The sequence below is a fragment of the Cynoglossus semilaevis genome, chromosome 8 (genome assembly GCF_000523025.1).
Source record: "Cynoglossus semilaevis isolate Cse_v1.0 chromosome 8, Cse_v1.0, whole genome shotgun sequence".
In the NCBI taxonomy this organism is placed as follows: domain Eukaryota; kingdom Metazoa; phylum Chordata; class Actinopteri; order Pleuronectiformes; family Cynoglossidae; genus Cynoglossus; species Cynoglossus semilaevis.
The window spans coordinates 21,486,404-21,498,302 of NC_024314.1; the positions used below are offsets into that span (position 1 = coordinate 21,486,404).

Below are 11,899 nucleotides of genomic sequence, written 5' to 3' on the forward strand. Positions count from 1 at the left end.
TCAGGATACTGAAAATTCGATTCGAGATTAGATTCTCCGCATTTGACTTTTGAGGTCTGGTTCTTTTACGTCATATCTCCGCGTCTGCTGTAAACATCTCACGTTGTCTAAAGTCTTAGCTGAAATGGCACCGACAGGGAAAATGACAAGCAAGACATTTCCAGCAAAAAAGGGAAACAAGACGAATCATAAACATTTCAAACAGGATTTTAAAAAGAAGAGGAAATGGCTCCCCGAGAACAAAACGTTCGAAGGTGGCATCTGTGAAGGTAAGTATTCTTTTTGATTAAATGAGATGTACATCAGACTGCAGTGTGTCAGTTAAAACTAAATATTCTACTATAAGTCTACATGTTGTTTTGTTGTGTTGAGTTAGTTAAGTGTCGCTTGTTTTCAAAGCAGTACTATACACAATATTGATGAAAAATTATTGTCTACAGGTCAAGGCTTTGCTTTCAAGAGGAAGGAGAAAGCCAGGCATGAGTACAACAGACTTCTGCGGAAAGAGAAGAGGAGAATTAACACCGATTCCAAAATACAGTACAAGGACGAGTACCCAGAACACCTCAGACATCTGTACTTGGCTGAGGCTGAGAAACTGAAACAAGAGGCCTGGTCAAATAGGTTGAACAGGAGTAAACTGAGAGTGAGAGATCAGGAGCAGGTACAAGAACGGTCTGAAAGTGAAGCAGCTGCTGCTGCAGAACACAGTGAAGCTGCTGGTACTGATACGACAGTTATTGGTGGATCTGAGCCTAGCACTACAGATGTAAAGGACTCCGACCAAACTGCATCACCAGACAAAGAAAGGTAAAAAAAAAACAATAAAATAAGAATTCACACAAGATGTCTTCAGATCTGATTTTCATATATGTTTGATGATGTAACTCATCTTTTCTGATAGTCTACCATTGAGCAACCGCATGAAGAAAAAGATGCAGAGAAAGTCGTCCTACCAGAAGACGAGAGAAGAATATGAGAATGTCATAGAGAAACAGAAGAAAAAGAAAGAGGTTTGTTCTTTAAAAAAATATTTTAAGTCTGACATTAAGTCAAGTTAGACTAATAAACTGACATGTTTTCTTCGTTCTCTGCAGGAGTATTTAAAGAACAAGCAGCAGAAAGAAGAGGCCATTCAGAGGTACAAACAGAAAAAGATGGAGACGTTTCAGATTCTGAGCAAAAAGACCAAGAAAGGACAACCCAACCTCAACCTTCAGATGGAGTATTTACTGAAGAAGATCCAAGGAAATGAGTAACAACTGTACACAAACAGAGCTAAAGTGAACTCTGAGACCTGTGGAAGCAATCAATCAGTCAAACTGGAGCCGTTCATGAGGAGTCAAACATCAAGACTGAATTTACTCTGTTTTGTATCTGTGCTTTTCCCTAAAAGGTCGTGACCGTGAGGTTTTTATGGAAAACAACACATGCAGAACAAAACTGTCTCATCCCCACAGATATCGCGCTTTTTTCTTGATGAATGGTTAGAAACACATCAATGTTTGGTTCAAGATAAAGAGAATATTAAACCTTTGATGTATCACCTTTGTCCAAAGTCTGACATCTAGTGGCTACAAATATCTCATCATATGTGTGCAATTTTCTTTATTAAATGTTTGATTTTCCCTTAAATGTTCATTTGTTGAAATGTTGCCAACGACTTAAAACAAATATTTGTTTTTATTTTGTTAAATATCTGACAGCTTAATGAAAAGTGAAACCACACATTTAATATTTATAACATTTTGAATTCCTTTGAATTTTGGAAAAAAATAACATTCTAATAAACTGAATGCTGTATTTTAATTTTATAGAATTTATTTTAATCTTTTTTTAACACGTAGTTGGAGTGTGTACAGTGACTGTTGTACGTCCTTCAGAGGGAGACTTCACTCTAGCACTTCCTCCTTCCCCGTCTTAGTTTAACAGCATTGTGACGACCACGGCTGAAAAAAACCCTTCCTGATGACGTCACATTGGTGCAGAGCGTGACTTGGTCCAACATTCATCTGTGAGAATTTCTAATGTCTTACAGAGTGTGTGATGTCGAGGTAGGAACTAAGGCTTCATTTCTGTTGTGCTTGTTCCTTCACACTGGGTAAGAACTTTTTCTTCTGCTAAAATCTACTTTGAAAAGCAACAAGTTTTGTAGTTTGTTAGCAGATTGGGTTAAGATGAAAAACGATAGCTTCTTATTCTTTCTTTGACTTGTAATTTTGTGCTTGCAAAATCCATGTTTTTCAACTGATGTCAAGAGAAAAGTCAGCTTCAATCAGTTGTTTGTTTTTTATTCAAAAATTTGCTGAATTTGAATAAGAAATCTGCTTCTCCTTTTTACATTTTAAGAGAAGTGAACAGAACAGCCTGCATCCAGACTGAAAGATAACAGAAAAAACACTTAATAAAAAATAAACTAATAATTTGTTAACGTATGTACAAATGTACAATTTTAAATGGTTTCAGGGTTTTACTAATAAATTGTTAACTATGTACAATTTTAAATGGTTTCAGGGTTAGTTCTAAATTCTTGTTTTGGACTCGGTCTCACAGGTATTAGAACTGTCATGTGTTCTGTATCGCCTGGTATTATGATAATCCTTTACACTGTTTACATTCCTTTTTGAGTTTGCCTGTTTCAGGGGAATTACAAAAGAGAAGTACTACTTAGTACTGTGGTATTACTGCTCTGGAACCGAACCACTTTCCTTTGATCTCTTTGTAGTGGTCACACCTTCGAACCTGGACCAAAGTATTTTTACTCTTTCTGTCTGACAGAAGCCTAAAACCCAGATCTCGGTGTTGGTGACACCTGCAGTTCACAGGATGCATTGCCTGTGGTGAGGCCCCCTAAGCATGTGTTGGAATTAAGTGTTCTTTATAAAAAAAAGAACCTTTGTGATGGAGGTGAACGGCACCAGACTCCAGCCAGGAAGGAGGGGCTCAGACTGGGGTCCCATCACTCTGCTGAGCAAGACCAAAGAGTTCTTCCAGACCTGTGACGTGGAGGGGAAAGGCTTCATCACTCGCACTGATATGAGGGTGAGAAACAGAGTGTGTGCTTTAGAAAAAAATGTGAAAAGTATTCAACATGTATTACAATTTCCAGGAGGTTAGGCTGTTAAAGGAATAAAATGTCCAGCAGGTTAGGGGGATAAAGGAATACATTGTGCGGCAGGTTAGGGTGATAAAGGATTATCAGTCTTGTAGGTAAAGATAGTAAAAGATTGAGATATCCGGCAGGTTAATGTGATTTAGGATAAAGATGTGAAGCAGGTTAGGGTGACAAAAGCATGATGATGGAAATATTGTCCTAAATCAGATGAACAATTTTTCTGCTGTTGTGATCCATGAAGGGAGCAGCCAACACAATAAAAGACAAAATGTTTTCATGTATAAGGAGCTCCAAATTTAAAGAGACTTTTTTTTCTTAAGAGAATTTTAATCCAGCATGAACTGTGAATACTGTAACAAAAAACAAACCCCAGCTAGTTTAATTTAAACTTCAAACAAAATTATTTACCGCATACTGTATGACTCAGTCATTCAGTCATTGTCTTCTTTAATCATGTGTTTTAAATGCACAGATTCTCCATGCATTAAAGCCTCCACTGAACAGCAGGTCAATAGGTCATTGCTAAAACCTTTTGCGTCATTTGCATATGACAGAGAACAGTGTAAACACTTCATTTGTACGTTTCCATTTCCTCCCGATTTGGCCGTTATTTCAGGAACTCTTCAACCGTTCGCTCCATTCAAACAGTGGGTGAAGTGTCAGAGCAGCAGCACTGATGGAAATGTTAATGAGCAGCAAACACACACTCTGCCACACAGGCGTGAACAGTGAATATGAAGCTTTCCAGAGCACAGTTTGCTCTTATGTTATAAACACGGCATTCAGGAAATCTCTCAGGCTCATCTGACGAACAGCAACATGGATCTGCTGTATTAGTTGTTTCACATTTTTGCTATGATGAAGCTAGAATTAGTTTTTTAGGCATTTTTAAATATAAAAATTTGATTTTTCCCCAGAGGCTCCACAGAGAACTCCCTCTGTCTGCAGAGGAGCTGGAGGACGTCTTTGACTCCCTGGACACGGAGCACAAAGGTTACCTCACCCTGGAGGCCTTCTCCTCTGGATTCAGTAGGTCACTCACCATCAGATCGCACAAAGGTTCCTGCAGATCCTTAAAAAGTCTGAAAATGCATTGAATTTCCTGATCTACTGTATATTAAAGGTCTTTATTTTCACTGAAATGTCTGAAATTAGCCTTAAAAATTCAAAGACATAAGAATAAGAAAAAAAATCGTATTTGTTTCGCCAACACTGATTGAAAAAAAAATCAGGTTTAATCCTTTAAATATTTAAATTTAAATTTTTGTTGGTGGTATATCTAATTATGTGGTGGTGAAGTTATTTTGTATTTACTCAGAACTCGTATGTGAAAGTGTAGTAGGCTAAGTTGATAGCTAAGTAGGATTTGCAGCAGGTTAGGGTGATAAGTAGACAGTAAGTTGATAGCTAACTAGGATTTGCAGCAGGTTAGGGTGATAAAGGATTATGATACAGTATATAGCAAGTTAGTCAGGTTTCCTACATAAATAATCTAATTCACTTTGTGTTTCAATGACAATACTTTTATAAATAAAGATAAAATAAGTTGAACAAATAAACCCCTGTGTTTTTCGACATGTTCTGGAATATATTTTGCTCCTGTATTGTAAGACGTATCTTCCCTATATTGCCCGACCTCAGGTCAGTTTCTCCATGGTCGAAGGCCTGCCTCAGGTCAGTTTCTCCATGGTCGAAGGATCACCGTGGCAGGTGACCACAGTCAGACCAACAGTCCTACGCTCAGGGCAAAGGAGGTTCTGTACCAGAGTCAGTGGGAGGCCAAACTGTCCACAGCAGAAGACGATGAAGAGAAGCACTTCTGTATGCTGCTGGAAAGTCTGGACGCCAGTAACGTTTTTGAGGAGTGAGTGATGACGTAAATAAAAAAATCTATCTCTATCATTGTACAGTGTTACTGTGGTTCATGGTACTTTATGTGCCTGTGGCTGTGGCTGCAGTCCAGGCGAGGTGCGCAGTCTCTGGGCCCAGCTCAGACGGGATGAGCCCGACCTGCTGTTCAACTTTGAAGAGTTCCTGGCCAGGGTCACCCACCAGATCAAAGAAGCCCACCAGGAGAAGAAGGAGATGGAGAGCGCCCTCCAGAGGTAAGGGGAAAATAGTTGTGAGCAGGATAACTGTTAACAGTTTCAGGAGGCAGTTCTCCTCAGTCAGTTCCTACATATTTAAGTAGTTTCCTTTATGTTCTCGCCTGTCGTTAGTCGCCTCATTAGCGACATAATGCTGGGATTGTGTGTGCGCGTGTGTGCGTTGATATTTCTGCACCATGTCAGGCCTGCAGTTGCAGTGTAAATACCATAGATCTATCTGGAATTTTCTTTATCCTTGTCAAATGACCACTAATCTGAAGTCTGGCCTCCTCCTGCTGCTGCTGCTCCATTAAAAACCCATTTTAATACTGAGTTAATGGAAAACATAATGTGTAGTTTGCATGTGTAGCAACATTTTCACAACCTCCAACTATAATTTATTCCAAATTTTAGTTTTTGTTTTGCAGGCCGGGTGTCTGTCTCCTAAATAGTTGTGCTGTTTTATGAATAAAAAGATGAAAAACAAAGATCAGAGATGCAACCCTTGTCCTTCTTTGCAGGAAAACGGCAACACATGACAGTGAGATCCGTCACCTGTACGAGGAGATGGAGGCTCAGATCAAAACTGAGAAGGACAGGCTTCTGGTCAAGGTAGGAAAAAAGGCTTCAGCTCAGACTTTTATTATGTTTTAGCTCCTTTTCCTTCAGTACGTTCTTTCTCTCAGGATGCTGAGCGTCTCCAGCTGCACAGCCACGACCTGGAACATCAGCTGATTTCAAAGGAGAAAGAGCTGGAGCACCTTTTCCAGAAGCAGAGAAGAGTGAGAGAACGATCACAACGTGCCGCAAAATATGACTAGAAACCAAAAGTTCTAGGTTTAGAAGTCCACATATGTCATGTGACCGCGCTGTAATTCTCTTTCACATGTGTGATTTAGGAGGGGGATTAAAATTTCCCTCTGATGCATTTTCACTCTGTTGAAACTTTTTCAGTTGGAGCTGCAGTGCCGAGAGCTGAACAGCGAGAAGCAGGAGAGCCACGTGGAGAACGTCAAGCTGAAGATGACCAACGAGGAGCTGTGCCGCGCTCTGGAGAGCACCAGTCAGGAGCTGGCTCTGGCTCAGGATCAGCTGAGCATGCTGCAGGAGCAGGCGGCCAGACTGCAGCAGGAGAAGGAGATGTGGGTATTACACACACACACACACACACACAGAGATGTGGGTATCACACACACACACACACATCTTTCTTGGGCTAACTTTTAGCTATCATTTTAGCCTACTTTAGCTTATAAGCTTAATTTCTAGATAAGTTTTAGCTACTTTATGCTATTTGGTGTCGTTGACACCCCCGCCCCAGACCTTAGGCCTCGTTTTAAGGTATGGATGATAGAGACATAACTAACTCTCGTCTGTGTCCTGTTGCAGGGAAATGTACAGAGTCACTGAAGGTCTGCAGAGAGAGAAGCAAAGTCTCATGAAGCAGCTTGACCTGCTAAGGTACGATGACGTCCTGGGTGAAGGCCACATGGGCAGTCGTCTGGGGCGCCATCTGCTGGAGATGGCAATACTCTTACCCCTCAGAAAAAACAACAATTACGATTGCAACAATAAATTAGTTATATACTCTGTTTAACATGATATTGTACTGTTCCTTTAACAGGTACATAATTTAATTAAAATATTTTTTATTGTTTTTTAATATTATTTTGGTGTGTTTGCTTGTGTGTGTGAGGGTGGGCGACTTTAAAAGTCATCTCCTCGACTTTGTGTTTTCAGCCTCATCTCGTATGGACATTAATTCTTGTGTGTTTTATCTTTGATAGATAAATAATTTAATGTGATGGAAAATTCATTTCGACCTTTGACGTTTACTGTAAATAAGAAAACAAACCAGCAGTGACAGACTGTCTTTTTTCCCTCTTTTAGAGAAATGAACAAACATCTGAAGGACGAGCGTGACTTGTCCCGTGGTGTAGTAAGTTCATGGAGTTTTAGACACAATCATGTGCAAATAGAACTGCTTTCTGACTGTATGAAAACTTAATGTTAAATATTTTTTATATTTTTGTATGAAAAAGCCTCGATCTTCACTGAGAAAGAAGCAGAAGCAGAGAGCAGGACTGGCCAACCTGTTTGATGAACCTGCTCAGCAGCCGAAAAGGTGATTTCATCACGATGCGGACATCTGTCTGTTCAGGGGTGTAGTTTAACAAATATATAGAAACCACTTGGAGGTTAGCGTGAAAATCTAGATTGTACCTTGAATGACTTAGACTAGGCATGGGCAAAATAAGGCCCGGGGGCCGGATGTGGCCCGTTCAGCTTTTTAATCCGGCCCCAAAACTTTTCCCAATTATATAATTTATTTATTTTATGATTACACTTCTGCCTTATCCCTGCAATATCCATGTTTTCCCAATAGATGGCGTATAAAATGATAAAAGCATTTTAGCCTTTATGCATGAGTTTAACATGTCATTTTAACTTTTTTCTGACCTGACCCCTCAGTCAGGTTAGAAAAATTGGGGCTTTTTTATCACTCAATTTTTCTTGGGTGTGCTGGTTCAGACTCTAACAGTAGGGAGTTGGGACCGGACTGTAGAGCCAATCAGAGGAGGAGAAACAGAGGATACCTGATTTTTTTTTTTCACAGCACCTAAAATGAATTTTCATGCACAGATGAGACTAAAAATCTGAACTTTGAAGCCGTTGTATCCTCTGTTTTCCCTCTGTCTCCAAAGATCCCCACTGTTGGTGGATGGGTCCTACCAGTCTCTGGAGGCCCTGCCTATAGAACATCTACAAATCGTGTTTGTTGCTTCCTCCTCCTCTAGTGAGGACGATTCCAAAACCAGCAGCAGCACCACCACCGTCACTACCTCCTCTACAACCTCCTCCACCACCGCTGGTGCCCCTGTAGGTCAGCAACGCTCTGCAGCAAAAAAGAACTCGACCTTAGCCAACGGTTACACCAGCGCTGCTCTCTCCAAAGTGCAGGACGTGAAGGCCAAAGCCAGAAAATCCGTCAGCAGGATCGCCGTCCCCAGGAGGATGCTGAGAAAGGACAGAGAGAGTGGGAAGAAAATGGAGGTGGAGAAGAAGATGGGAGTAGAGGAGGAGGTGCTAGACGCTCCCCCGGAAGGGTGGCCCCTCCGCCGGGTCATCTCCATTGAGGAGGATCACCTCCCGCACTTGCTCCAAGGTGGATCGCAACCCTTACTGCACCAGCTGAGCGAGGAGGATGAGGAAGAAGAGGAGGGGGAGGAGGAGGAGGCCGAAGAAGCTTCACCACAGACCGACGTTGAATCAAGTGTCGCTCTTCCCTCGGAGGTTTCATCAACACCAACCTCTGGTCACCTTCAGGTGTCGAACGAACCTGCAAAGAAGTCGTATCTCCCACAAATAAAGAAGACGCCTTTGTCTCCAAGAGGACAGCCTGTTGGGAAGGAGACGCAACAAGTATGTCCCGAGTTTGTTTAAGACCGATCTTAAAGTTTATCAGCTTTACTTTGTTAAATGTTTTTTTTTTACTTCATGAAGGCCAAAGAGTTGGGAGTTTTTATCCCAGATCGTTTGTTCAAAGTGGTCCTGGTTGGAAACTCCAGTGTGGGGAAGACGTCGCTGCTCCGCTCCTTCTGTGAAGGCCGCTTCCACACGTCCACCACTGCTACTGTGGGTGAGAATCGAGACGTTGTGTGTACAGCACGGTTTAGCTAACTAGCTTACACATGTGTGTGTCTGCGGATGCTAAAACCGGAGGAAGGAGACACGGAGCGTCACCTGAAAAGGCTCATGAAGTCACACTGCCGCTCTAACACCAAGACACACACCGTGCTTTGTGCAGATTATGTTTCTAGAGCAGATTTGTTTGGTCCCGGCTTTACTTTCAAGTTCATAAATCTCTACAAATCTTTTCTCCTGACAAAATCAGTAAAAACAAAAGCAGAAATAATCTCCTGCAACAGACTCCAAAAAGTTAGGACGGAGGCGAAGCGGGACTGAAAAGTTACTACAAGTATCGTTTTCACAGTTTTTTTTTTAATTTCAAGAATAAATTTAAATGTTTAGGAGACTTAAATTTAACATTTGTTTGCTTTAAAAACATTTTTATCGTTCTGTTTAGTATTTAAATGTTCCAATCTATTACAAAATTAAAGATTATATATATTTTTTGTATTTCCGTAAAGGACATTAACTTTCCTGGACTTGCATTTAATATCTAACATAGTGTTACTGCATTATGCTAGTACTAATACTTCATGTCCACAGGTGTGGACTACAGCGTGAAGACATTAACCCTGGACAACATGAAGGTAGCGATGCAGCTGTGGGACACAGCAGGTCAAGAGAGGTGGGTTCACAAATATGTGTGGTGTGACGTATTATACTGTCGTAGTATTTACCGTATACGTAGTAGTTGAGAGTATACCATGGAGCTCCCCTGGCGGACGCCAGAGAACTTTAGAACAGACGCTAAATATTTTCGAACATGTTCTAAAAAATGTTTTTAAAAAAATCTGTACAGTAGACCGGGAAAGACAGACGCTAAATATTTTTATGTTCTAAAAAATGTTTAAAAAAAATCTGTACAGTAGACCGGGAAAACATACACGAAGTCACGAAAATTATGTTTTAGTTTTTTTTAATGTAAAACCTAAGTAGGGCGGAAACGGAACTCGGTACTAAGATGACACTGTCGTTTCAAAATAAAAGCCGCGACATTCCTCCACCGCCGATTAAGTCTTCAACCGAAGAAAAACACATCAATAATTTTGGTGTAAGAACATAACCATTGGAGAATAACTCGCAAACATGTGTGTGTGGGTTTATAAGGCTAGGTGGTGTGTTAATACTCCTCCAGGGAGCCACATTATGTTAGGCTTTCTAAATATATGTAACAGGATGTATTCATTGCGCTAAAACCAGTATCGTGTCTCCGTCACAGGTTCCGCAGCATAACCAAGCAGTTCTTTCGCAGAGCAGACGGTGTGGTGTTGATGTATGACGTCACAGTGGAGGAGAGCTACAGGGCTGTGAGACCCTGGTTGGTCCATGTCCAGGTCTGTCCTGTGACATCACTGTATTCCTCTGCAGCTCAGGAATGTGTTGAGTCAAAGTGAAGAAATTAAAATGTTAGGAATGTCAAAATAACAGAAGTAATGTTTAGGAGGCTGCAGAAGAAGGCATCCCCGTCCTGCTTCTGGGTAATAAGATGGACATGGAGGGAGACAGACAGGTGTCGTTTAAGGAAGCTGAACAGTTGGCGTATGTGAGTACAAAAAGTATGCTTTATTTTGGTGCAGCCTGGTCGTCACTGCACACCTTTGTTGGCAACTGTCTCTAATTTCTTATGATCTGTAGGAAAACAAAGTGATGTTCTTCGAGGTCAGCGCCTACACAGGCACGAACGTGAGCGAGTCCCTGACACACCTGGCCAGGTAGGTCAAAGTTGTGGACTGACTGCTTTTTGTTTTTGTTTAGATAGAATAGTTAATAAATTAAAATCATTTAAATAATTTAGATAGTAAATTAAATGAATTAAATAACTTACATTTTAGCTAATATTTAGCTAATAAATTAAATTAATTAAATAACTTACATTTTAGCTAATAAATTGAATAAATTTAATCATTTACATTTTAGCTAATAAATCAAATCATTTTAATTTTGGCTAATACAAAAAAAAACATATTTAATGAAAAACAACCAAAAAAGTATTAAAAAATGTAACAAACAAGTAAATGATGATCTACAACTACCTAAACCTTTGTCAAAAATCTTTATCAAACACAATAAAAGACGTTTTCTGTTGACGTGCCAGTAAGTCGTAGCTTAGCTCTTTCCTGTGGTTTCCTCAGGTCTAATCCACTGTTTGTTTTTCCACAGGGTGTTAATGGAACAGGAGGACAGAGTGAGAGACACCACCGTCATCCTCAGTGCTCAGCCTGTGAAGAAGAAAACCTGCTGCAAGTAAAGATGCATCATCTAACAGCGAGGAGCTAACGCTAAAGACAACGCCTCCTACTGGTGACTTTTGGACTTTTCACTGAAGGCGTTGTTGAAGTCGGTGTTTGGACACAGGTGACGCCTACACGGTTTGGGAGGGTGTAAAAAAAACTGCCCCTAAAAACAGAATAACAATGAGTTTACTGTAGTTTTTGCCAAATCACTGTAGTTTTGTCAAATATGAGAAAAAAAACAATTTTATGGTATTAATATTTCAATATCTATTTTTTTTATGGTATTAATATTTCAATATCTAATTGAGAAAAATTCTAAAAAATAGGCGAAACAGTAGAGAGGTTTAATTTTGTCATTTTTTTATAATATATTCTCACTTCAACTAATCCAGAAAAAAATATCCTAACTGAAATAGTTTTAAATCAATATTTACTTTAATAAAAAAACATATGACACGTGATTCCTTCACATTTTATTCATCAACAACATTCTTTGTTCGTCTCTTTTTGCGTCTGCGTTTGTTACTTTCCCCAGACGGCGTTTTGTTTTTCTTACAGTACAGTTTACTCTACATCGTCCAAAACTTAAGGAACAAATAAAGGAAGAACATTTTCTAAATGAAACGATCACATGCAAAGAAATACAAAATGGAAACTCAATGAAATCGATTAAATCACTCAATCGTACATTTCTTCTTTAAGACGTCGTACCTTTAAAAACACGTCCTTTCCAAGTCCGAGTCACCTAAGATATCCTAATGTTCTATTGCGTC

At 40.0% G+C, this 11,899-nt stretch overlaps 2 protein-coding genes across 3 annotated transcripts; both read left to right on the forward strand.

Annotated features, from left to right (window-relative positions):
• Positions 1-62: 62 nt before the first annotated feature.
• On the forward strand, positions 63-1,545 carry ccdc59 (coiled-coil domain containing 59). Its single transcript, XM_008315662.3, has 4 exons — positions 63-269; positions 441-810; positions 905-1,013; positions 1,098-1,545. Exons 1-4 carry the CDS (start codon positions 125-127, stop codon positions 1,257-1,259), a joined length of 786 nt encoding a protein of 261 aa, XP_008313884.1. The 5' UTR covers positions 63-124; the 3' UTR covers positions 1,260-1,545.
• A 152-nt stretch (positions 1,546-1,697) lies between these two features.
• cracr2ab (calcium release activated channel regulator 2Ab) lies at positions 1,698-11,390 on the forward strand. 2 transcript variants are annotated; one of them, XM_008315663.3, is made up of 18 exons: positions 1,698-2,101; positions 2,779-3,042; positions 4,033-4,144; positions 4,790-4,979; positions 5,074-5,220; positions 5,724-5,814; positions 5,889-5,984; positions 6,157-6,344; positions 6,592-6,663; positions 7,093-7,141; positions 7,245-7,327; positions 7,908-8,625; positions 8,707-8,842; positions 9,436-9,517; positions 10,112-10,226; positions 10,334-10,435; positions 10,528-10,604; positions 11,053-11,390. In XM_008315663.3, the coding sequence occupies exons 2-18, from the start codon at positions 2,902-2,904 to the stop codon at positions 11,138-11,140; spliced, it is 2,487 nt and encodes an 828-aa protein (XP_008313885.1). In that variant the 5' UTR covers positions 1,698-2,101; positions 2,779-2,901; the 3' UTR covers positions 11,141-11,390. The 2 variants fall into 2 exon arrangements, with proteins under 2 accessions (XP_008313885.1, XP_016889453.1); XM_017033964.2 differs by having other exon boundaries at positions 8,001-8,625.
• Positions 11,391-11,899: the final 509 nt, after the last annotated feature.